Source organism: Lissotriton helveticus, chromosome 9, assembly GCF_964261635.1.
Source record: "Lissotriton helveticus chromosome 9, aLisHel1.1, whole genome shotgun sequence".
Classification (NCBI taxonomy): Eukaryota; Metazoa; Chordata; class Amphibia; order Caudata; family Salamandridae; genus Lissotriton; species Lissotriton helveticus.
This window is the reverse complement of record NC_136070.1, coordinates 80370009-80397080: the sequence shown is the minus strand read 5'-3', so window position 1 is coordinate 80397080 and position 27072 is coordinate 80370009. Positions and strand designations below refer to the sequence as shown.

At 44.3% G+C, this 27072-nt stretch overlaps 1 protein-coding gene across 4 annotated transcripts in view; it reads right to left on the bottom strand.

The window, feature by feature from the left end:
• The window catches only part of FUT8 (fucosyltransferase 8), a 733753-nt gene that overhangs the window by 37420 nt on the left and 669261 nt on the right, over window positions 1–27072 (bottom strand). For all 4 annotated transcript variants that reach the window (XM_078659523.1, XM_078659526.1, XM_078659525.1 and 1 more), the window contains one exon: window positions 1600–1750. In XM_078659523.1, the coding sequence (XP_078515649.1) occupies window positions 1600–1750 (151 nt within the window). The remainder of the gene's footprint in view (window positions 1–1599; window positions 1751–27072) is intronic.

Genomic DNA, 27072 nt, shown 5'->3' with positions numbered 1-27072 from the left:
GCGGCTGTGTATGCGTGTGGCTGTGATGTGCGCATGCGTGAATGTGGGTGCGCGTGCACGCAGTGTAATCCAGCCGAAGAGAAGCTTGTGGCAGTTTCTTGTCCTTCATTCCCCCGAGTCAGCTAGCTATAAGTCTCCACCTGGACGCATCCTTTGGATGCGAATTCCAGGCTCGAACTAAAAAGGACGTGATGACTTTGGGGAAAATGGCTGCCCTGGTTTTCAACACCAATTTGTTTGAGGGAAAAGGTGGTGTAGGATGGCAGCACAGAGATAGCCTGGAGCTCACTCACACAACAAGCTGAAGTGAACGCATTGAGGAAGGTGGTTTGGAGAGTCACAAGATGCAATGAGCAGCTGTGCTTGTTTTAAAGGTGTAGAAAGATAGAAACTAATGATGACCCGCAGAGGAGTGGTTTAATGTGCGTCTAAGGTATGTCATTTCTTGGTGGAAGGAGTCATACGCAGAGTCCCGCGGCACGCAGGAGCACTGCTGTGAAAATTTCAAGATCCAGTCTAGCACCTGAGGAATATTCTGCAGGTGAGGAATCTGCTCTTTGGAAGTATCTAGCAGAAAGAAGTACTCTGAGTTAAAGTTCATGTCCCCCATTGTTCACCCATGCCTATCTCGTGCATGCTAACAAGTCGTTCAGTACATTCAAATGGAAATACCACCTTTTTAGAAGCCACATGGATAGTCTTAGTCAACAATTGGCACTGCTTATCGTTGGCTTCTACCATGCTTTGGTTTGAATTGAGCAGGCTGTACTGAATGTTGTAAATGTATATCATTGAAGAATGACCAAATGAAAGAAGTAGCCCTTGTGTAGTTAGTGGGACTAAGAGTAAGAGTTTTTTTTGTTCAATGTAAATGTGCCTTATGTTTTTGTTTCTTTCTTTGACTAATGGCCCGTGAGATATGGTCATTTTTCAAACAAAACACCAGGCAAGCGGCAAAGTTGTGAACTCTCTTGAATTGAACAACACAGATGGACAGCTTCCCAAATCAACTTAAGTTGCGCATTTTGATGAGAACGATCTGCCCGATTTTGCCACTCCTGTGCTCGATCACCAATGCTTACAGAAAACTTGAATTAATACTCTTGACTTGCTGAAGAGGGCAGAATAATTTCTAGAACTCTCAAACCATTAAATGAGACGGCTGAAACCTGTTGAGAGTTTATGGGTTTTGAGTTGAGCTTGCTCTGCCAATCCCATCTACGCATCTCTTGAAGAACTTGGCTACCACAAAAGAAGTGGTTACCCCATCAAAATTAAAAACGTTATTCTACTAGGGTGCATTGATTTACTTTTGGACAAATATTTGATAAAAACACAACAGCACTTCAGACTTGTCAGCTCCGCCTTCTGCTAAGCCTTGCTGATCCCCAACAGAAGAATGACACATTTTTCATACATAGAGCTTCCTACAGCAGCATGGCGGGTTTATAATAATACAATTACTCAAATCCACGACCAAAGCGGATATCAGACGTGACCATTTAGATCTTAGACTTAGGCCGTGATACATGCTTAAAAGTCCATCCTGACATGGGTGACAAGGAAACCCCTTCTGACAGACACCATGTCAATCCTTACCTGGGAGGAAAAGGTGCAGACCAAGAAGTCTGCTTGAGACAGAAAGTGAATGTCCAGAATCACGCCCCGCAAGGAGTTTTCAGTGTACCGGTTGTGAAGTCCTGCAGACCAGGATATGGAGTTGTCACTAATAAATTCATAATTTGGGTATCTGAAAGACAGAAGCATGGAGAAAGGTTACAAGGAAGAACAGGAGTGCACGCCTGGCAGCGCTGTGTCCTTCGCGTGTCCTTTCGGACTATTTTTCGCGCTGCGCGGTTTAACAGAATGATTTAGATTACAACATTAAATATTGAAATCATTATGCAGTGTTTTGGTCTGTGAAATGAATGGAAACACATAATTCGGAGTAATCTCCCGAATTCCCAGTGTTCATGGCACTTTAAAAATTAATGGGGCCCATAATAAAAAAATAAATAACCTTCCGGGATGTCCTCTGCAACAGACAAAACCCATCAACTATTTGTCGAGGATCCGTGCATAACCTGACCACGTCTGGCCCCCACATTATCTTGAATTAAAACCGCTATTACACAGCGATTGAACAAAAACAGTTTTCATTAAACTGCTTCGACTTATTATTTTACCACATAAAACTGGCGAGAGAACTATGCAGGCGGTCAGCCCAGGTGAGGACATCACTCTAGGCGGGGGAGCCGGCATCCGAAGAGGCACAGAGAAGTTACATAGTGTAAGAGAATGTCTGTATGCAAGGGTGTTGCCTGGAAATTAAAATACCCCTCACTTTTAACCAAAGCACTGATGGGCCATGCAAGAGAAACACGTGAGCCTGGCTCTCCCAAGAAGAGATCCATTGACTCTGCAATTCGAGCATCCATCCATTCATTCATCCTTTCACTGAACTGCTAATAGCCACAATTTCACATTTCTATGCTGTCATCCATTCATTCTCTCAACCATCATTCCATTGTTCACCATCCCATCAATCCCTGGGCGAGCCCATAAAACCATCAGTTCACACACCCATCATCAATCCATGCAAACATTTATCCACTCATCCTTTCTTTTGACTTAGCCATCCATCAATTATTCCATCCATCCTTCATGGATCCTTTTTGACTTAGCCATCCATCAATTATTCCATCCATCCTTCATGGATCCTTTTTGACTTAGCCATCCATCAATTATTTCATCCATCCTTCATGGATCCTTTCGCTCATACATCATTTCACTCACCTTCCCATTCGACTTGCCATCCATTTATTTTTTTCAACCGCCCATCCACCTATCCATGTATCCTCTCAACTTCTTTTCACCCATTTATCCTTATCCCCATACCTACATTTCTTTCACCCTTCCTCCCCAACTTCACTTTTTTATCTACCCATCTTTCTTTCTTCCTAGCTTTCACTTTCTTTCCTGTTTTATCACCTCTTTCCTTTTTCCCAATTTTTTACATTTTAACTTTACTGAGGCTGCTATTACTTTGCAGCGAAAACTATGAGATATTGTCTGTAGCGTTGCAGAGGCCAATAAACAACCCCAACCCGCTGTAGCTGCAATACCGTGTGTGTGAGGGGGAGATGGGAGTTCGTGACGACCCTGCACATGTGTAAGGGGTGTAGGAGCAATGGCCTTGTGGAAGAGTTTAACCGTGAAATAAAGGAAAATCATTGGTGACGAATCATCCCTCGATATTAGTCCTTCCAGTGTGTCCTTTGCTTATGGCCTTTGCAAGATTTGAACCAATAGTTTGCGAATAGTACCAAGTGTGTATGCTTCAAAAAGGAAAAAGTCAGTAGAATTGGCAAACTCGAGGGCCTTGATGCTGTCAAATGCGTCTATTATGAGGATGCAACCAACAACAATGGCAAATTCAGAAATAAGGAGAGAGTGCCATGTGGGAGATATGAAACTCCTGGGTGGAAAGGAAAAAAGCAGTGGATGTAGTAGCTGATAACCAGGAAAAATTGTCCAGAGTTAGGACCATCCTGATCAAGTTGAAGGACTATGATTTGAGGGGATACGTTCTCCCTTTGTAATTCCTTATGAACTGCTGTTAAAATCTCTACTCTAAGAAAATGAATTAAATGTATTTGTGTTAATGTTATTTGGATTTTTGTCTAGGGATAAGATGTGTTGGGATGCAGCTTTACCATAGTGAGATTGGATGGTGTTGTGGAATGAGGGAAACATTGTTATGTAAGGGATAGGATGTAGGTGTTTGAAAGGGATGGACCTGCATTCCTGCCAGCTTTCTTTCAAAGGTTTTTTCAATAAATCTACAGTGTCTACACCTACCTGTGCAAGGAGTATCTTTTTTAGTGGCGTCTGTGTGTTAGTCTCCCACTATCTGAGTCTCACCATCCTAGAGCCTGTGTCTCTGTTTCATAAACTCACAGTGTCCAAGTATCTATGTCCACTGTCCAAGTGAGTCTGTCCCAGAGTCTTTGTTCTCAGTCCCAATGTGCATCTGTCCAATATGTTATAAAGATTAAAGAAATACAGCAACAAACATATTTATCAGTGGAATGAAAATGGGTTACATTGTGTTCTTTCCCATTTCAGGGTGTTTTGTGATCATCTGCACAACATCTGCTCACTAGGGTGACCACCTGACATGGAGGCAAATTATGGGCAGGACAGTAAGATTACCACTCACTATCTATTGCTCTTTTGAAAATATGTATTTTACTCAAAATAGTATTACTCAAGTCCAATACTGAATTTGAGGATTATTTAGTCGAAGTAGTTCGCTTTCAAATATCACAGGTTCATTCAAATTCGCTCAGACGTGTTGTATGTTGATAATTCTTTATTTGAAATGTAGAAAATGTTCACCCCACTATTGGACTTGACTAATACTATTTTGAGTAAAATATATATTGTCAAAATAATAATAGATAGTATGTGCTGATCTCTTTGTTGTACAATTCTGTGGATTATATCCACTTATGGGGACCCAGGAGGCTGCTTCCCCTAGGGCACCACTCCTTGTATTATTCCCTACTGTATGATAGGTGCTGTACCTCGAGTCTAGGCCTATTTTGTAAATTAACAGATTATCTCCTTGTTCAAAAGTAAATTGATGACCTTGAGCATGGTGTCAAGTGCATCACCCTTCTCAAATCTACTCAATCTTTCTTGGAGAAAGCAACATTTTGATTATATTTCTAAACATTTTAAACCCGTGGCAAACAGTCTGGGAAACATTAAGGTAAATTACTTTTACACCTTCTGCTAGTTAAGACAAGTTGAACACATCTGGCTCACATCATCTCCGCTAGATGTCAAACCTAAAAGGAATTAATAAGGCAGAGCAGGTGGTGTGGGTGATAATCTCACATCTTATGTCAAGATATGAGGTACCCACAACTTGTTGGTAGTCTCATAGCACCAAGAAGTCCCGACTGTTGCACTAGCGTGTGCTCCATTTACTTCAAAACTGGGAGCCCAGACCACCAGAAAAAGATAATTAAAAAAGCAGGATGAGGTCAAGATAAGATGGGAGATCCAGAGCAACGGATTCAAAGGGTTGTTGCTAAGAGCTGGACAAATGAGGAACAGAAGAACAAGGTGGGTCAATTCCTAAAATCAGACAAGATGGGCTCACCATGAGTACCGGACAGAATTGCATACATGCAGAGTAGTCTTAGCAGAGAGGCCAGAAACCAGATACAGAAGTGGCACTGTCAGGTGGCTGAACAAGCAACACCCATCCACCCTTGTAGGCTCTACTGGTGCAATGATCCATTGGTTGCGCTTGTAGCGGGTGGGCTAGAACACCCATTCACCCTAGTAAGCTCTACTGGTGCAATGATCCATTGGTTGTGCTTGTAGTGAGTGGGCTAGGGCCCTTGGAAAAGGTGGCCCTAGGCAATTGGCCACACTGTCCATGTCTTAAAATGGCTCTACAGGGGAGTCAAAATCAAACCAGTGGTGTGGCTCATCCCTAAGAGCCAATGGATATGTAGAATCTTCAAAATATTAGGGATGTAAACTACACAACTAACAAAATGTATGAACATGATATCAATCAATCAATCAACCAATCAGGGGATTATAAAGCGCTCTACTCACCCGTGAGTTTCTCAAGGTGCTGGAGGGGGTGGAGGGGGGCTTGCAGCTCCGGATCATTCGAAGAGCCAGGTCTTGAGGTTCTTCCTGAAGGTGTTGAGGGTAGGGGAGAGTCTGATGGTCACTGGGAGCTCATTCCAGGTTTTGGCTGCGACATAGGAGAACGCTCTTCCTCCTGTTCTGGATTTGTGGATGCGGGGGATCTCGGCGAAGTCCGTGGAGCGAATGTTTCTCTTAGGTACGTGGAAGGAGACCCTCTTGTTGAGGTATTTGGGTCTGATGTTGTGAAAGGACTTGTAGGCGTGGATGAGCAGTTTGAAGGTAACTCTCTTCTCGACGGGGAGCCAGTGGAGGATACGTAGGTGCTGGGTCATGTGCTCATGAAGTGGGGTTCCAAGGACGAGCCTAGCTGCAGCATTCTGGATGGTCTGTAGTCTGTGTAGGAGATTTCTATTGATTCCGGCGTAGAGGGTGTTGCCGTAGTCCAATCTGCTGATAAGGAGTGCGAAGGTGATGGTTTTTCTGCATGCAGGGGGTATCCACTTGAAGGTCTTGCAGAGGATCCGAATGCAGTTGAAGATGGTGGAGTTGATCTGGTGGGTCATGGAGAGGGAGGAGTCGAGGATGATGCCCAGGTTCCGTGCGGGGTCTGTCGGTGGGTGGACTCCCGAGAGGGAGGGCCACCAGGTGTTGTCCCAGGCAGAGGGTCCGAGGATTAGTACTTCGGTCTCATACGAATTGAGCTTCAGGCAGCTGCTTTTTATCCAGGCGGCCATGTACTCATTCCTTCCTGGAAGCAGAGTCTGGCGTCCTCTGGGTTCTTCGTGACGGAGAGGATGAGATAGGAGTCGTTGGCATAAGACACTATGCTGAGCCCGTGCTCTCTGACGATGGCAACGAGGGGGGCGATGTAACTGTTGAAGAGAGTAGGGCTGAGTGATCAGTGTGGGTTCAGAGAGGAAAGGAGGGAGTCTGATCCTCTGGGTTCTGCCGGAGAGAAAGGATCGGATCCAGGAGAGAGCTGTTCCCCGTATCCCTGCATCGTGGAGTCTGGCTGCGATGGTGCAATGAGAGACGGTGTCGAAAGCTGCAGAGAGGTCTAGAAGGATGAGGGCCGCGGTGTGCCCCCGGTCTAGTAGCATGCGGATGTCGTCGGTGGCAGCGAGGAGGGCCGTCTAAGTGCTGTGGTTGCTGCGGAATCCGGACTGGGAGGCGTCTAGGATGGAGTTGTCTTGGATGAAGGCAGTCAGCTGGGTGTTTACGAGTCGCTCTGTGACTTTGGCAGTGAAGGGGAGGAGAGAGATGGGCCGGTAGTTTTTCAGGTCTGTTGGGTCGGCCATGGGCTTCTTGAGGAGAGGTTTGACCTCTGCCCGTTTCCAGTCGTCGAGGAAGATGCCGGATTAGAAGGAGGCCTTGATGGTGCGTCCCAGTTCGTGTGCGATGGCGGCGACTGCCCTGTGGTAGATGTGCGGTGGGCAGGGGTCCGTGGGGGCTCCTGAGTGGGTGTTCTTCATGGTCACGTGGTATGTTCGACGGTGGCAGGGCTCCAGGTGGTGATGATCGGGTCTTTGTTTGTGGTGGTGGGGCGTGGGGTGGTTTCCGGTGTCTGTTCACTGAAATTGTAGTAGAGGGCCTTGATTTTAAGTGGAAGTAGGAGCTGAGCTTGTTGCAGAGTTCCTGGGACGGTGTGACGTGCGTGGCTTCGCTGGGGGGTTTGGTGAATTGCTGTATGATGTTGAAGAGTTCTCTAGCGTTCGTTGAGTTGGTGTGGATTTTGTTCCTGATGATAGCCCACTTGGTGTCTCTTAAACGCTGGTGGTATTCCTTCCGGGCGTTCTGGTAGTTGTTTAGGTCTTCCGTGGTCTTTTGGTTTCCCCAGGTTTTCTCAAGGCGTCTGCAGGAGCACCTGGCTGTTTGGAAATCATGTGGTGAACCAGGCTGTTTTCAGGGGGCATTGTTTGCCGGGGTGGCGGAGGGGTGTGAGTTTGTCGGCGCAGGTGGTGATCCAGCGATGAAGTTCTTTGGCTGCGGTGTTGGTCTTGGTCTTGGTGGGGGGTGGGTCTAAGAGGAGGGTGGCGTTGAGGTGCTCCTCTGAGATCTTGCTCCAGTTCCTTCGAGGCGGGTGTGGGGGTCGTTTGGGTCCAGTGGATGTGTTGAAGGTGAAGTGTACGCAGTGGTGGTCCATCCGGGGGGGCTGCATGGTATGGCTGAAATGGATGTTTGTCCCTCCTGCAAAGATGGGGTCGAGGATGTGTCCAGCTCTGTGCATGGGGGTGGTGACGAGCTGCTTCAGTCCAAGGTTGGAGAGGTTGTCGAGGAGGGTGATGGAGTTGAGATCGATGTGGTTGTCGAAGTGGAAATTGAGGTCTCCGAGTAGGATGTAGTCCGTGGAAGTCATGGCGTAGGGCGCGATGAGGTCGGCGATGGTCGTTGCGGACTGTGTGCGTGGTCCAGGGGATCTGTAGGCGAGGGTGCCCCGAGGCATGGACCTGGGGTTGGTCTGAATCTGGAAGTGGAGGTGTTCTCTGTTGGAAAGGGGGGGGGTCGCTCGTGTTGGAGGTGTTGAGTCGAAGGGAGGTCTTGTGAGCGATGGCGAGGCCTCATCCTGGCCGGTGTGGGCGGTCCCTTCTCTGGATCTTGCATCTGTCGGGGATGGCGGTGGTGATGTCGGGGCCAGAGGTGGCGTTCGTCCAGGTTTCGGTGAGGAAGGCGATGTCGGGCGAGAGGGTGTCGAGCAGGTCCCAGATCTCTATGGCGTGTCTGTGTAGGGAAGAGTGCGTTGAGGATCCAAGTCAGGGCTCCGGTGGTGCGGGCGTACAGTGAGTTATTAGCGGTCTTGGGGGTGCTGTTGATGGTGAAGGATCGTCGGCAGTGTCTGCAGGAGAACTGTCTTTGGGTGGTGTTCAGTGTGGCTCTTTGGCAGCCGTTGAGTCTTCCGGAGTTGAGTGCGTGGAGGGCGGCAGAGATGTATCGGCAGGGTTCCGGAGATCCAGGGTTTCTGGTGCTGGCTGCAGATGGGTCTCAGACGGGCTTGTCTTTGGCGCGGCGGCACAGCGGCCGGCATTTCATGTGGGAGGGAGCAGGTGGGAGAGGCTGCGGGGGCAGCAGCGGCAGGTGGGTGAGCGGTAAAATCGGGCGGAACGGAGAATGAAAGAATAGGGCACAACACAAACACCAAGCAACACGGCACAGAAACAAAGCAATAATACTTTAACGACATGATAAAGACTTTAAAATGTAGGATGTGTTTATTTAACATATGGAAGTGATTACATTAAGCACATTAGATTACAACATTGCATAGATATGTATTTAAAGTGAAAGTTTCTAATCATGAACTTTAAAACATGTATTACCTTTCCCTCCTGACAAAGCCATGAGTGAACAAAGTGAACCAATTGTTTGGTGTCCCTTACATCACGTGGACACAAGAAGAGGCAAAGAGGTATATCCACTGTTCACTCTTGTAATCAAAGCAAGAAAATGCTGAAGATACGAAAGAGATAGGGGAAGTTAGATATTTGGTCATTTTACCAAACCCTAGGGTATGCTAATAAACCATTCTTATTGGATGTGGAAGCATCACCCACATGTTGTGGCATGCTTCATCATTGGCTCGGCAGTGGTAGATGTAGGAACTATCAACCAAGCAATCTCCTTGTGAATATGTGACTACAAGAGTTGCTTTTCTCTAACCAGACTATTAACTAAACTAAAGCCCTTATTTGGGTTTCCAATCTGAACACCCATGGAGGTAGGAAATCCTGGTTACCACATATGATTGAATATATTTATGTTTACGAAGGGATTCTCTATAAGCCCTGGTGAATGTCCCTGACCTGTTCACCAACACTAGTGCGGGCTGAAACATGCTGACTTCTTAGTGGAAGAGAGGCATTGGACCCATGATCGTCTAACATAATACTTTTACTATATCTGAGATATCTATGAATTAAGGTCTTTCCTTGAGGTTTACACCAAGGCATTCTTATAACTGCCTGGATTGCAGCTTTAGCCAGTTAAGATTTATCAATATCTCCCTCTCAGTATGGTCGAGTCCACCCTGGTAGTATAATCTCACCAAGGCAGCATGAGGTAGCCGATGATGAAGTGCTAAAAAATGTGGGTGAGGCTTCCTCATCCAATAGAAATGGCTGATTAACATACCCCAGGGTTAAGTAAAATTACCAAATAGATAATTTCCCACATCTCACCATATTTTCAGTGTTTTCTTTTCCCTTACATCATGGCCAATGTTATTGTACTGAATGGTGGAACATTACAGGCTATTAAAGCATATAAATACAGGTGAGGTTTTGTACAGGATCCATCTTGTATTGAATTACTTGAAAGTGCTCTCAAATGTTAATGTCAAGTAAATTAGACACATGAAGTAAATTTATTTGACTTAGATTACACAATGTAGTTATGCGGGGAATTTGGGATTTTAACCTACGTTTCCTGGTGACATATAGTGCAATTATGTCACTGGCTAGATTCATTTATTTTTCTCAATCCCCTTTGAAACCAGAGGTCTGTGTTTCTGTACAACTGAGTCAGATGAATAGTTAAATAAATACAGATAACAGGTTAATCTGGCATTATTTCTAAAGAGGGACATATATAGTGAAGGTAAAGGAAGGCAGGAAACTATCTGCTAATTTCACTGGCTTTCTCATACTTTAAATAGCTTTTCAAAGCAGAGCTGAAGTGCACTGAAAAATGTAATACTGCGATCTCGTGTGCAATGCTGGTGTAGGTAGTGAGTGTTGAAGCGGATTCGAATGCGTGGCTAAAAAGAAAACATTCTGTAACCATCTTGTTGATGTTTCAACATCAGGTAACCAAGTGCATATAAAATAACGCACACCTTAATTGGAAAATAAATTCAATGTAAACTAATCTGCTGAAAATTCACTACTTGATGTTACAAAACCTCAAGTGCTCAATGTGATCACTGCAGATGTCTACGTGCGTAACCAGAGTCTCACAGAACTCAATCCTGTGTGGTACAGCAGAGAATTTTGATTTGGGTATTTTTACCTGGAATTACACATAGTATAAAATAGCATGCCACAAACTGAGCAAATACATTTAGGTTAACGATGAAAAAAATTCATTCTAAAGTATAGATTGTACCCAGTGCAAATATTATTATAACTGTCCATTAAAAGCATGCATGCCACACTTCAGCTTAGAACATCTTTACAATACCTCTCAAAAAGAAGAAATCTTTGTAATCAGGAACCTTAAATGACTTGATCAATTAATGCCTATATGGCTACCATGCTGCCTTTATATGTGCAGATTAACCAATTACACACATTCACAATTTTTTCAGGAATCAGGCACCGGGTTTCTTGTTAAACTGTCTGCCCTTCTCTGGGATTAAAGCACAGGAGATTCCCTCCCCCTTCAATTGAGCCATCTCAACTGTCAGAATTAACCTTTGTCTTTTAGCCTAAAGGCTAAAATGACTGACTAAGGTTGGCCACTGAAACAATGATCACGGACAAATTACAACAGTGTGATAGGACAGTCTGTGTAAATTAAGAACGGATGGTCAGTTGTCACCAGAGGCGCAACTAAAGCCACATTTCGGTGGGGGGGGGAAGGGGGGAAGGCTGAGAAAAAATCTGGAAAAGGGGGGGGCTGAAACATTAAGCAGTAGGTAGAGTGGCGCTGCAGGGGCTCTTAGAAGGGGTGAAACATCAACAAAGCCTCTTTAACATGCACATGGTCTTTTAAAGACCCGTGAAGTGCTTGGGTGCGGCTGTGTGTGTGCCCGGGAGCGGTCACCCTACTTCTCAGACTCCGCTGCAGTCCCTTATACTCCTTATGACCCATGTATTTCTGCCGAAAGCCACCAACACGAACAAACCTTTTTCACGCTGCGCATGCGCAGCAACGCACTGGTTTTTATGACGTCACCGGAAGGGCGCCTCTGGGGTATATCAGTCAAGCCCTATCTTCTCCATGCATGCACACTTCTGCTGCCGGCGCAGCATCTTCCAGACGCGCCCTGGTCGGCAGGCCCCGCCCTGCTTCTGTCTGGATATTGAGAGAAAGCTCTCAGCGCTGAAGCGTGACCCACTTTTCTTCCTCTAATCAAAGCTCATGTCATGAAGGTTAAGCACATTTCCAGCAGTTTTTATTTTGTTCGCCCATGTTAAAATCAGGATACTTCCTTCAGCAATCAGTGGGCGTAATTTGGGTTTGGCTGCAGCGGAGCACAGAGTCCATCTACAAGCTGCTCTGGGCCAGGACGGCCGCCTTTGTGCCTCGGTTCCTCTCCACGCCCGGACTCTGGGTAAACCAGAGTCCTGCAAGCTGTGAAGACAGATTACAGTACCAAGAAAAACTCGATTTTCAAATAATTGACAATCTTAAAGTGAAATGGTAAAATCCTACATCACACGCGTTAGAAATGGTGTCCAAAGCAGGTCCAACATGGCTGGATCTGTGCTAGTTTTTAAAAATATCCACATAAAATAGGTTTGTATATAATGAAACCCAGCTAATCTGAAGAGGTATGTTTGAACAGCTGGCACGGATTTGGCCTTCCTGGACTTACACTGGACACATTTAGGTGACCAAGAAAGGAGAAATGCATATCACAAACAAGATTAGCGAAATGATCGGGAGTGCCGCGTGGACTAGATGTTTACAAATCAACCTTCTTCTACATGCCAGCAATCACTTTATATATTCAATATTTTGTATTCGATTTTTCTATAGACATTCGGATACATTTCCGGTCAGGCAGAAACATACTGCAGTACTCACATTGCTGTACATCAACGTCTAGAGTCTGATTCACACAGCAGTGTATGTTATATTCACGAGAAACATTTAGATTTTTACATAAAACTCTTTGTAACATAACTTGACTTACAAACAGTATCAACATGGCTTCTGTGTGAGCAGTCATAATGCACTTGTCATCCTAGGAAAATTGTTTAGGGTTTTAGTAATAAAAGCAAGAGATCCTACAGTTGTATGGAAATTCCTTATGTAGCATTGAGGGTCATCCATGTATAGACATATAAGTGTCTAGAACGGCTGAACTAAACAGTCCCTTCACTGCGATGCCTATTAATGGTCAAAGTTCTTCCATCAGCCTGCTGTACATGTGTTCACAAAGGCCTGAGGTCAGCCTTGGCTTTCAGTGCTTCTAGTACTGTAACCCATTCCTTTAGCGCTGTATCACCACTGCGTGTACTGCGACACGCACCAGCCGCTATTTCAGCCCTAACACCTTTCAGCCATACTTTAATAATTGAGGCATGTTTGGCCCAGTGTTGTGCTTGGTGAGTACCAATGCCAGCCCCATTCATTTACAGGTATGTTCGACAGCTTTGCTCTTTCCATTTGGCTGTAGATACACAGTGTAACGTCTTCTTTAATTGTTCCTCGTCGCAACACTGATCAATGACCCCACAGGCTCACACCATATGATTAAAAAAAAAAACAGTGTTTGGGGCCAACCATCTCGGACAGGAGTCGTAAGTGCCAGGGATCATTTTTACTATCCTAATCAGAGATATGCCTGGTGCAAATGTTTAGATTGTGTGATTTCAAATCTCTGATTCCTGGAGACTGCCTTAGTGTATTGCAGTCCTATACCGCATGCCTTACCCACAAGCAAAGTTACAATCTTTTCCTCCCATTGGGCCGTAAAAATGTCCAGACTACCATAAAACAAGGGAGGGATAGCATTACATAAACAAGTCACAACCTTAAACCTTTATTGTCACTGTGTGGGAATAATAAACCTAGAGCATCATTTGTGACTGGGTGAACCTCCCCCTAATCTCACATTCGCCATATCACATTGAAGTTTGCATTATATGTGAAGAAATGTCCTGCCCCCGGGTCCCATGCCTGTGTAAGAGTTTCATATGAATGGAAAATATCATGGGAATAGTAGTCAGCCAATGTTTGTATCCCTGAAGTGGGCCAGGCCTTGTGAATATGTGTTTTGGTAAGTTCTTTCAATTCTAGCAGACACTACAACTTCAACTCAGGTGAATAGGCCACCTGGCTTCCAGTTTGAACAAGAACATGGTTCTAGCATTGCCTAGCTTATCGTGTTTGTGCCTAGCATTGCCTCCAGTGGGTGGATAAGTAATAAACTTCATAGTTTGGGGCGCCCAGTCAGCCCCTATCTAGCGCGCTCATTAGTTTGGTCAGTGCCATTTGTCTTCGATTGCCACCCTCCTCCAATTGAGTCAATACAGAAGTAACTTCAGCAAAGAATTTCCTGGGCAATCAATCAATTGTGAAGCCTGCTGCTCACCCATGAGGGTCTCTCAAGGTGTTGGGAGGGGGGGGCAAAAGTGTGGAAGGGAAGGCGGGGGGGGGGGGCAGGCAGCTCCGTTCAGTCAAACAGCCAGGTCTTGAGTGTCTTCTGAAGATGTTCAGAGAGGGGTAGTGTCTGATGTCGATCGGGAGTTCGTTTCAGGTCTTGGGCAGTCACACCAGAAGACATGACAGTAACAATAGATGTTTTGGTATGGCTATGCATTCCACTGGAGAGAGCATAAGAGCACCCCAAAATACCAATGATTGTCTAGCATTGGTTAATACTCGTCTGATATCGCCTGTAACCAGATGTACAATCTTGGCAGACTTGTACCCCTAAGTATCAAAACGTGTCTGCCTTCCAAAGCAAGTGGCTATGCGGAATCATCAGACACTCTGGCTGGGCTGTTGGCTTAAACTGAAAAAGTGAGATTAATTACAGTTTACTTGTAAACCAGAGGCAGTGTCAACATTATTTTACCCATTGACCGTGGCACAAATTCTACCGCGGTGCTGGGGTTTTAATGAGTGGGCGGGGTTCGGACAGCCGGGGGCCGTTCTCCACACACGCCAACCATGACGCGTGACTGATCCCGGCCATTCCGCGCACACAAGGGGTTAATAGATCTATTACTTCTAGCAGTGATGTCTCGGGGATGCATGGATACAGCAATGCATCGTCTGCATAAGAGGAGATAATTTGGTGTTTGCGAGATATTGCAATACCCCAGTCTTGCTCTTTGTTGCACAGCAAACAGGCCAATGACTCCATGGCTAGAGCAAATAATAACGGCGACAATGGACAAGCCTGTCTAGTGCTTCATCGAATAAAATATTAAGTTAGTACCTGGGGCGGCCTGTAGAGATTTTAGCGAGGGGATACCTGTATAAAATTTGTATCCATTTTAGTATATGACACCCACATACATTCACTGTAAGCACCTCAAACAAATACAGCCACAGTAAGGTGTCAAAAGCTTTATGTCAATAGAAACTATAGTAGGCGTCATGATGTCCATTAGTAGTTGATCTATAAAGTAAAATAGGCGCCTCATGCTATAGGCTGTGTTCCGGTTAGGAATAAATCCCATACATCAAGTCCAAGATCAAACCTTGGATTCTATTAGCTAGAATTTGCCAAGTATTTTCCCATCGTTGTTAATAAGTGAGGGTGGTCTGTATGGCCACACCTCTGTGGGATCATATCCATTCTTGGGAAACACCTCTATCACAGCCTCGTTAACTGAGGCAATCAAGGTGCAAGCTTTGTTTTATAGGTTGAATAATGTTCCACAGAATAGAATGGAGTAGAATAGCTTTATTGTACAGTTAATTAAAACTCACAATGTTAAAACTTCCACACGAAAACCATCAGACCTGGGAGTTTTAAATTGTTTTATTGTGGAAACAGTTTCTATTCACAGGAGGGTTGCATCCAGAATATATTGCTGATCTTCTGTAAGGGATGGTAGGTGTATGCCGTCCCATAGTGCACACATGCGTATTTCAGATGTGTTCCAGGGGGGTGTATATACAGCCTCATAATATCTAGCGAATATCACATTTATACCCTGATGATCAGGTACTTATGTCCCATCTTGGTCACGTATTGTGCATATATGGGGAGAATGTTTACAATTTTTTTAGTTCAGCAGATTCATATAACAATCAATTACAGAGAAGACAATTCAATAACATTAAAAAATAAATAAATAAAAAGCTGTTAATGTCGTACTCATTACATTACAAAATTGGGATTGAACATTATTCCGAAATGGCCAATTATTTAAAATACCCATATCATTCATATAGCAATTTTATGCCGTTGTGCCAAGCTACATTTGCCGCCTTGCTAGTCCCTTGCCCTTAAATGACTATCGAAAAATAGTTTGTGACTAGAAAATAGGGAGAGAGGGACAGCGCCTTAAAGTACAAAAAAGCAAACATTCTGTAAGATATTCGTATAACACCAGTCGACTCAGAAAAAGTGGAATTGTGCCTAAGATACAGACGTATTAGCTGCCATCCACTACAGAGCGATAGGGGTTTTGTTGAGCACCAATTTAAAAACAGCCCACACACAAAGTGCGTTTGTGCATTCATAATATTGCAGCTGTCAAGATAAATGAAAAGATATACAGTACATATAGAGAAATATCCACCACTAAAAGTACAATCGTGCCTTTGTCAACTTTCATAATATAGCTGCCATAAGAATAAATGAAAAGATATTATACAGTACATATACAGCATTATCCATCACTGAAATTGCTGCTGTGCCTTTAATAACTACCCTCTTACTGTTGCATTTTCTATTGCCTCCATAGACTGCCACGAGGCCTTTAATCTTTTTACGCCCCCAACCCTCTTCGCATATGCTTCTTCAAGCTTTTTTGTTCGAATCATTTCATTATGCCTCTCTTGATATGCTGGTACTCTAGATGTTTTCCAATTCTGGAGGATCAAAGCGAGCCTTTACAAAGGCTATCGCAATAAACGCCTGACCCTCTTTACCTATCGCAATGCTCTGCCTCCAACTTAAGAAACCAAAGAGTGCCACACTGGCCTCTGGATCTATCCTAGTATGGGAACCAAGGCTGAGGGCAGAAAAGACCTTTTCCCATAACTGGTCAAGCCTTTGGCAGGTAAAAAATATATGCAACCAATTGCCCATCCCCTGTTACTAGCAGCGAAAACAACAATCCTTTACGGCTGGATACATTCCGTGGACAGCCCTTGGAGTGTAGTATGCATACAGGAAGATCTGGTATGAATTGGGGAAGAATGTTGACCAGATCTTAATAATCATGCTAGCAACTGCTTTGACTTATCGCCCTCGTCAATGCAGTGACGGGTCCTCCGCAATGGCGGAGGAACGTCGCCCCACTTGCTGAGCCAGCAGCTGAACAATAAAACATTCTTTTATTCTTCAGCTGCTGGCTGAGCCAGCACGTGTGGGGATGGGCGGGATGGAGCCGAGCCATGGGAGGGTGGGCGAAGTGTTGTGCACTACGAACTGCGCATGTCTGTTTGGCCGGCCGTCTTAGGCCGGCCAAACAGACATAAGCAGTTAGGTTTCTCCAACCCGGCTGTATTGTAGAGCTGGGTTGGAGAAACAGCGCAGACTCCCTGTGCCTGAGCGGAGCGTCAAACCATCCCGCTAAGGCCAATACCCGCGCTGCTCTCATAGGATGAGAGCAGCACGGGAAACGCACAGGGAGTCTGCTGCTGTCCCAGTGTCTGCTGGGACCAGGAAGCAGAGGAGGTCCGGGCTGCAGGCGGCAGAAGCAGCATGAGGAAAGTTTTCTTTTTGTTTTTTTTACTCTCACCCCACGCTCCCCACCCCCGCAGCCCATCCCCTCAATCCGCCCCACCACTGTTAATATGCATCTGTCGTCATGTTGTTCCCCTACACATTCCTGACAGTCTGTACAACATCTTGTCATATTGCTTCTGTGTGTCCAGCACCACCCTCTTTTCCCAACCATAGAGCTTTCTCTCTTTTACCAACATTTTAGGCATCAACTCCTTTGACCCAAAGGAGATCTTAATGCAGTTACCACGTGCCAATAGCTTGAACATGCTCTATTCAGTTAAGCAACAGTCGGTGGAACCTTCATCTACACAAAAGTAATTATCGATTTGCTCGCCAATCTGGACTCGAACGGGTGCCCTGGAACGCCATCACCTGAAGGTACCACTTACGGATCACAGATAAAGGTCTATTGCAGTCCAATACAAAAAGCAATGAGTTATGATCATAGGGCACCGGGCCAAGGTATTCTGCATTTCACCCATGTTGTGTGAACACAGCATCACCCATAAATAAAAGACCTCTTCTAGCATATATCTCATGGACCGATCAGCAGTCCCTTTATTTCCATGCATTATATGCAGTCAGTATCATAGCAGTGAGGCCATCAGCATATTCACAAGCCAGGAAAATGTGCACCCTGGTTAGGTGATAATAACCCTAGTTGGGAGGTTAATGGACCCCTCTGGAACCCATAGACCCACCTGTGACTGCACACGCTGCACCGTTTCTGTCCCTCTTTTTGCAGGCTGCTCTTATGTCTTCAGTTTTGCATCTCTTTTTGCATCTTGACGGTCTTGGCACAAGAGTTGTTAGCAAAATATAGTAACTCCGCCTGTGAAGGGTTTGGGATTCAATATGGCATCCTGACTAGGGGTGGGCAGAATTTGCGTAATCTCGTTACGCAAATCTCCGCGAAACGGTAAAAAATCTCAGCGAACACGCAGAAATGCCACCAACACGCGGAATTGCTTGTTCGCGATGCTTTTTTCCTGTTCGCAATCACTATTTGCATGCTCGGGGGAAATATCTCGGAAACACGCATTTTGAGGCAGCGAACAAGCAAAAAACTTCGCGAACTAGCGGAACGCAGAATTTTTGCCAATTTTGAGTTCTCTGCGGAACGCGAAATTACCCAAGTTCCGCAAGCGGAACGGAATTTACCGCCCAGGCCTAATCCTGACTATAGCTTTACGGCATGCAATTTGGGGTGGCTAGAGAAGGAGAGGTTTCCAATTCTGGGACGGTATGTTTGTGGCTGGGCATAGTTGGCATGCTGGGACTTGTAGCTTCACTTACCCACACTTAGCACAGTCTGGATGGCCCAACATACCCAATGCTGTTGGCTGAAATATGAGGAGTGGCCGAAAAGCTCCCTCGTGACATGAGACCAGTTGAGAGCTTTGGTTGACTGTACAATCTTTGGTTATATAGCCAGTAACATACCACATTTGGCAAGGCTCAGTTACTTCCGAAGACGCTCCAGGTAGGATTCTGGATGCAAGTATGCTTATTTTTGGATTATGTATTAAACGTAATGCAATGTTTCACAAAATCCATGAATATCTTATTGTCCCCTGGTCTCGTCTTTCTGTTGCGGCCCACCTGTAAAATCTGAAGTGGCATTAACACACGGTTCACATAATAGCTGGTGTGCCTAGGTATGTGTCTTGTCGGGGACGGTTCTTCGTCTGGAGAGGTTCTGTAGTCAAGCCTGCAATGATCAGTGCAGACATTGATGATTTCAAATATAACACTTCACTGCACTGACTCACTTTTGCTATAGGATAGTTTTACTATGCCTCTTTTTTATTTTATAGTTTAGGTGCATGAGGCCAATCTCAAATTTACCACAGGCAGCTTGTGTTTAAATGATGAAACCCTTTCTCAAACTTTTAATTTACCTGCATCTATCAACCAAAGGTTAACAATGGCATGAATCGCCTTCCATGAGTAACACCTTGCACCCATATTTAGGTGTGGCGTTAGGCAAGAGTTCTTGATTTTACTAAGATCATATTATGATAAACATGCTCGCCCATCGGTCTGCTCTTACGTCATTTTCATTTTTCTTCCACCCACCTAACTTCACTGTATGGCAATGTGTGCTTTTTAGACCCCAAAAATATTCATGCTTTAGCCAGTGCTTTTTTAGGTCTCGCCTGTCAATGCGCTTGCGAGAATATAGGGGCTTATCCAGAGCTTAACCACCGGGCGATTCCATGCAGTGCCCGTGAAAAGCAAGCTCAATGCGCAAGCGCATTGACATAAAAAAGCGCGTGCACATCGCCTCCAGCAGCTCTTCAAAGGTATCCGCTCCGCCCCTTGCTGCATCAAAGTATCAAAGGCTTTCATTTCGCGGCCGCGTTTTTTTACTTTCATTTCGCGGCCGCGTTTTTTTTTTCTGCCCCTGTTGTGCATTTGTTACTGGCCCATCTGCTTTAAAAATAAAAGTTCTACTTCATGTCCACACGTTTTTAGCATTCAGACACATAGTGCTTTAATTTATACAATTACTACCCGTCACTTCAAAGGGCGCGCGAAGCGCGTCCACACCAAAGTTTCCCCCAGCGGGCTAGGCCTCACTTACTTCTCCTCCCCCCTAATTACATCCCTGCTGTCTTTCACGGCAGCGAGGCCGTGCTCTGCCGAGAGCTTCACTTCAAAGGGCAAAGGGATCCGCTCCCCCCCCTCCCCTGCTCACACCTTGTTAAATGTTTGAATCATTTGGCCTCTAGTTGGATGTCTTTGAAATTAGCACACAACCCCTGGCTCCTAGGCACTACATCAACGAGCGTCTGACGAGTCAGCTTCTCACCTCTGAACCCATGGCCATTCTACAGCTGTACTCTTTTTTTTCGGCGTGTCCCAGAAACCCGCATGCATTTAATTTAAATTTGTAAAAAGGATGGTGCTACCTCGACGCCATGTACTTATTGTAGAGTCTTAGGGTTGTTGCCACCTATAATAGATTCAGAATAGCGACATGGGTTGCGTTCTAACGTGTGTCATGGGAACATTGTTTTTCCTGCAGTAACCGTTGAGGTTTGTTCCGTAAGCGTTTGTAGCCTAATCTGGCTTGTTTTTTTCCGGACCAGAGCTTGTGCCAACAACTCTTGCTGTCTATAATTGCTTGTTACTGGGGTTGCGTACCCTCACTAAGATGGCGCTTTTATCACAGCAGACTTGTAGAATGCCCCTCAAAACATGTCTGCCAAGCAAAATGCGACGCTCTGAAGACTCGTGATGTTAAACATGCTAAACCCTCAGCCGTGAAAGTGAATGAACTGTTGCTACATTTAATAGTTATAACAAACCCATCAGCCTTTTCTCCTGTATGGTTTTCATTGTAAAGCAGCTTGTCCGCTCTTGCACTTGTAACATAGGGATAACTTGTAGGGTTTGTTCAAGTAATCATAGGACGGAGTGAGCCTTCTACATTGAATTGTGCCTAGCAGATGCTGCATGCTAATATTGCTGTAAACTGCGTTGGATTGGAATCGTATCTTTCTTAGGCTGTGTTTTTTTTGTCCGGTTCATTGACTTTGTTACTCTTGAAACAAACCTAGTTTAATCATCTCCACGTAGGGTTGCCACCTTTTCCGGTGGATAATATCGATCATTTGTTCATGTCTTAGGGACATTATACCTGAATAGAAATTTATGTAAAACCCTCTATTTTTAATGTCTTTTCTGTATGATTAATTATTGAGAGGGGTTCATTTAGGCAGTTCTGGAACATTTTAAAGTGATTTCTCATTGGATTTGCTCGTTTAAAGCTGATAAGGGAACGTTTTGGTGATTTCTTTCATTTTTACCATCCTGAGCACAGCAAAGCCAAGAGCTAGTCTTTCATTACAGCTTGAATAATGTATTTCAGCTGCCTCCGTTTTGACTAATTTGCCTTACCCGGACAAATGCTATAGGTGTCACATTTGAAAAAGTTTAAAGTATTGGCAGTGTAAATGACAAAGCTATTAATTTAGCTATTTTTCAAGACCAACACATTACAAAAAATTGTCATTTACAAAACCAATAGCTCCAAATTTTCTAATGCAAGACCTATTGCATTTCCAATGCTTGTTTAATTTAATGATTGAAGAGGGACCAACAATAACGTTTTGCAAAAACCATGACAAAACAAGAGTTGACAATGCCACAAGGCTGCCAGCCATCACCAGACATTTTGGATATGCCAATGCTTCTTGGTTATGACTGCTTTGCCTGACTCCTAGTAACATGCGTCTCTAGTATTCTTCTTAAATATTATGGTGCACTGGCAAGAGAAAATCGGATTTAAAGCAGCCCAGGTAGAAATAAAACAACTTTGAAATAAGAAAATAAAAAGGAGAAGGGAACACATGAAAACACAACTTTTCAGTATTCGGTTGAACTAAATACCAATCAATGAATTTTGTTTTCTCTTACCCTCCTTTGCATTACAATCAGTCAGCAAATCTTGCATTGTCATTATTGTTGTTTGTTAAACGGACTAAGCCTTTATCTACAGCAGCACTACAAAAATGTTCAATTATAGTTTCAGCACAATAGTGTCAGCCATTTAAACCTATTGTAGTAGACGTGGTGGCTACACAAAAAAGTATCAATCATTTGAAAACAAGTTTTGTTCATGAAAAAAGACATTCCTCAAGATGGCCAAGGTGTAGGAACTAGGACTGGACGAAATATTTTTGCCACTTGTCTACGCAGATATAATTCATAGTGCCCAAGTTCGGTGTGATCCACATCTGAAAAAAGGAGCAAAAAAATTGCATGCAGCATTGTTACGTATCACCTCAAAATTACCGGTGGGAGAGGTTTTTCTCGCACACAGTTTGCCAACGTTAAGTTGGCGAGCGTGAAAATCAAGTGCTATAACGCCTCTTGGCGAATGCAATGGAATGTGTCTACGTCATTTCAGAGCACCTTGAGTGTCATCCCATTTGGCAGGTCAGTGAGCCATGCACAAAACCTGAAGCTGGATTTGTGACAAGATTGTAAGCCAATGTAAGGAGTATTTAGCACCAGTTGTGTGGAGTACCATATTTTGAAACATGTGAAGCTTGAGGATAGGAGCCTGAAGTATCAAGCATTGGCATAGTCAAGTCTTAACACCATTCCTGCACTGGTCAGAGAAACTTTCATATCCTAGGGTAGAAGATGGAAGTTTTTTAGCATAAAAATCTCACATGGTAAAAAAAGAAAGCACGGTAAACCTTTGTTAATCATATCCTCAATAATATTTTTTTTTATTAAAGCAGGCACAGTTGTGGAATTGCCTGCAGGGGAAGAAGGTAGCCCTCCCATACCGACTGGGTCAGAGGGTAGGGTTCGGCAAATTGTCCTGGCCAAAGATTAGGACCCTACTTTTCCTGGTGTCTAGCTTAAGCAGGTTTCCACATACCCATGACTAGATGCAAGAAGATATGATTTTAGGCCTTCCTGAAGCTCAGACTGAAGCTGGCAGAAGAAGCTGAGTTTTACAGGTGTAGAAATCATAGTCCAGACCACAAGATCTTAGAGTAGCCGCTATCAGGAAAGTCACCTGGTGAGGGGTTAATCCTTCTGTGTAACACTGTTGATGGATCAGCCAGACTTTGGACCCCTGGCCAAGAAATTGTGTGTTGGGAAAACTAACGTGAAGTCTGTGCCAGGGCCAAACACTGCCTACGAGGCAGGGCCTAGTAGGCAGACTCAGCCCATACCCTCCCAGTTAACGAAGAAGGAGGTGTAGGCCCTTTCTCCAAATGGGCATAATGCCAGATGTTCTTCACTGAAGGGCGTGCATGAACTTTGCACCCCTACAGTCAGGCACAACATGCTACAGGGTCTTATGCCTGTAGGGAAAGAGGAACCTACGCCTGTAAGAGAGAGCGGGAGTGCCTTATTCGTATGTAGCTTGTGGCAAACAAACTGCAGGAAAATAATATGGTTAAAGCCTTGTACCTCCTCTAATCACACAGGCGCTGCCTACCCTGAGCCAAGAGAGACTAATATGGACTACAACAATTTAAGGCACCAACAGTGGAAAGGCTAACAAGATAAGCAATACAATAAAAACATTAATTAATAAATAAGACATTAAGTGATAATATAGCCCAAAAGAGACTTTACGATATCAAACTTACAGGAACTGGCAGGCTTGCACATTCAGGCAATACATTGGTTGTCCTGATGATGATCCTTGATTCTTACAGGATCGAAACGCCGTCGACAGTTGATGTAGTCTAAACAGCAGTTCACTATTATGTGCCTAAATGACGTTTTTTCTACATGAGCCAAGCTAACTGATTCTATTTATATTAGCTGCTCACTTTTGTAAATTGCCTGAGAAACTTTTTAACACTTCAGTATTGTATTTTGTCTGTCTAGCCTTGGTGGATACAGGATTGTGTCCCACTGTTAAATTGTTGTTCGTATACTCTGTTCATTACACTATCGATTAAATTTGAAGTCCGGCTGGACTTCCTGTTCATTATAGCGCAGATTGTGACCTATAATTATTGAATATTGTATCTCCCTGTTGTCAAGGACCGTTGTTGCACATTTATACTAATACCCTTGGTCCTTACTTACCGAGTGGGTCCCCTTGTTTCTTTAAATAGGACCATTTTTCTCAGCAGATAGGTTAAAACCCTGTTTCAGGGGGCCGCCACAGGAAGTGATGCATAAAAATCAACCTGCCCAATTGCTTCTCAGAAAAAACAATTCTTCCAAAGCAGACTGCCGGCTGAGGAAATACGTGAATGCTCCATATTGTGAAGGTTTTGAAAATTATCCATCTCTCTAGCCCCCTTGTCACATAAGTCTCCTCCCCTCCCCGTGTCCTGCCTCTCCCTAGCTGCCTGCAAGCCGCATGTGAGGCCTAAGAAATCATCAATCAGTAAACACTGCAAGTGGTGATGGGAAAAGAGCGCACAGGTGGAAATATGGCATGTATACTATAGAATGACAGAGCGACAAATCCCACCCATATATGGCAGCTGCACTGACATTATTATGACAGGGTAGTACGTGGAAACAACAGGAAGCAGGTAATCAAATCCAGTGAAGACGAGAACATGAAAAAGCAAAGCGGTAAACAAGAAGCCGGAGGGGACTACTATAGCGTATTGGTAGCTTATTGGCAGCTAAAGGCCCAAAGCTGTGTATAAAAATAAAATCTGACCTTTAAACCTGTAAACAACAAAAACTGAAAATTGACCAGATGGTGTCCCATGCAGTGGAGTGGCAGACAAACCACCGCAAAGCAAATATCAGCAGGAAGCATATTTAGGAAGAAAGAACAACAAATTAGATGTATATTCATGGAAAAATATCAAACTGTGTGAATTGGCTCTGGAATATTAAGCTTGTATTCTATTTTTTCGACTTTCTACCACTTTACGACTTTATAGCTCAAACTCTAACAGGTGGTGTATAGCTTACAAAATACAACTTCTGTTAATTGCTCAATCAATATCTGTACAAAAGTCCTGTGCCTGTAAAAGCTATGACATGGAGCCCATGAAGTACACAGCCTTACTTGTCGAAAACTGTTGTTCAGAACACCAGTGATTTGTAAGAAGATTTGGTAGGACCATCACAAATATGTTATACAAGACAGGATTGGCTAAGATGCAGGTTTCTGGCCCCATTACCTTTTGTTAGGAGAAGTCAGGTAGAAGCTGCAACCCCTGGCTAGAGCTCTGGTTGGGCCACCTGAAAGATCTGCCTTGACCCAGAGGTATCTGGTTATAGCCTGCGACCCATGTGCATTGGAAGGAAAAGGCAGGGGTCTCACGAGTTCTCCCATGGGCTGTATCACTAGTAGAACCAGACAGAGACATCCAGTGCGTCCTGCCAGGGCCCCAGTAAGCTAACTCTTTGCTATGTTTTAGAAAGAGCCTGAAGACCCGGCTCTTCCTCAGGAATGAGAGCAATGCCCCCAAAAACAAATCAAGCACGTTTCTGTTGAATCCATCAGTTTAGGTTGCAGCGCCAGGATACCCGTAGGGTGACAGTTTGCGCTATATAAGCATGAAATACAATACAATACAATACTTGGAGGTATACCCCACTGCCCCCATCAAACCCTCGATGTCGGTGCACATAAGCAATCTGGTGTTTACAAATCTTTATAATGGGCTATCCTAGAATAGAATACATGGAAAATAATTATTGCCGTAACAGGCATTAGCAGAGATGAAAAAAACGAAATCCTTAATGGCATTAGAACTGTTGAAACAAATAAAATGAAACACAGGGTCGTGCTGCAGGCTCAGGTAAGTGAAACTTTTTTTCTCCATATTTAAATGTTATTTGTTTGTATGTGTTTAAATTGTATTTATGTCGACTCATTATTATTGTGGGATAACCAACTGCCACTAGCTCCCATGTCTGACAAATGTCTTTCATAGTGGCTCCCTACACAAAGGCGTTCCTGTCTCCTGATTAGGTAAAACACAGACTTTTATGGAGGTTTCCATGGAGTAGAGTAAAACATGTGTGAACGGGGAGTGCTCTGCTCCTATGCAGTTCGTGACAAGTCCTAAGAAGTGTGCACGTACAGCGCTCGAAGCCACCAACACATTTGTCTTACAGGAGTATTTATTATGCAGCAGTGTTATCAAGAGGTTGGTCAATGTCTTTAACCCCTTACGTCACGGTGGGCATGTGCGGAGGACGGCCGGGGGCCGTCCAAACCACGCCCACGCCGTAAATCACCCGCACCGCGGCGGAATTTCCACCGCGGTCAAGGGGTTAAATATGTCAAATAACAAATTAACAAGCTTTCGTAACATAGCAAGCTAATACGATATATACTAGATTGTCATGTCCGGGAATGGGCACAGGTTACAGGCCAGGGGTCATATGTCGCAGGTCATAAGCCTGGGATTTAGTATGAAATCCATGGCATTGCTACCTTTGGTCTAAGAAGTCATCAAGGTAGAGACAGTAACAGAAACTAAGCATGGTTACACTAACTTGTTACTTTCTATAGTCTGCCTTGCTTGCTTTAGGAACAAATTGAGGGCTTCGTAGTCAATGAGGATAGGACGTGAGGTCAATCTGTGACGATGTCATGCGTCAAAGGGCGCATGTCATCAGTTTGGCTAGCTTCGAACCGGGTGAATTATATTTGGGGGGTGAGCTTGTAGACTTTGCAGAATTCGGATACCAGAAATCAAGTGCAGCTTCTCAGATGTCAGGCCGTCCTAAAATTATGTTTTATAGTTATACTTAAAAATACGCATGCTCCAAAGGAAGGAAACTGAGCATTGCTTATGAACCTGAGGCACATGCACTTGCTACAGTACTAATACTAATGGCTGCAGAAGAGGCCATTACTCTCATAAAGGGAGCTGGTCAAGTGATTTTGAGGCAAGACAGAAAAATGCGGTCTCATCAGATGGTGAACTTACCTCACCAAAAGAGACTGGGGAGGTTAAGGTCTTCGCAAGGCCTCACGTCGGACCTCAGGTTTGTAACACAGCAAAGCATGAGGTTCTCCTCACGCAGCTGAGTGAGAACCTCTATCCCGTGTTACGCGATGCCCGGAAGCTTCGCTGTCCTACAACATCGGTATCCAGGGACACTATCTTAAAATGCAACAACATTTTTACTTGAAATCTTCACTATTAATAATAACTGGTTTTGCTGCATGGACAACTTCAAGGGAGAAGCCAATGACACAGCTTTGAGAAAAAAACCTTGTAAACTTACCCAAGTTTTACATTCTTGAAAACACAAACACAAAAAACCTAAATGAGGAAAACAATATTACTAGAAAACAGTAACCGTATTATTTGGAACAGTGGCCCAGCGGCTTATGAGAG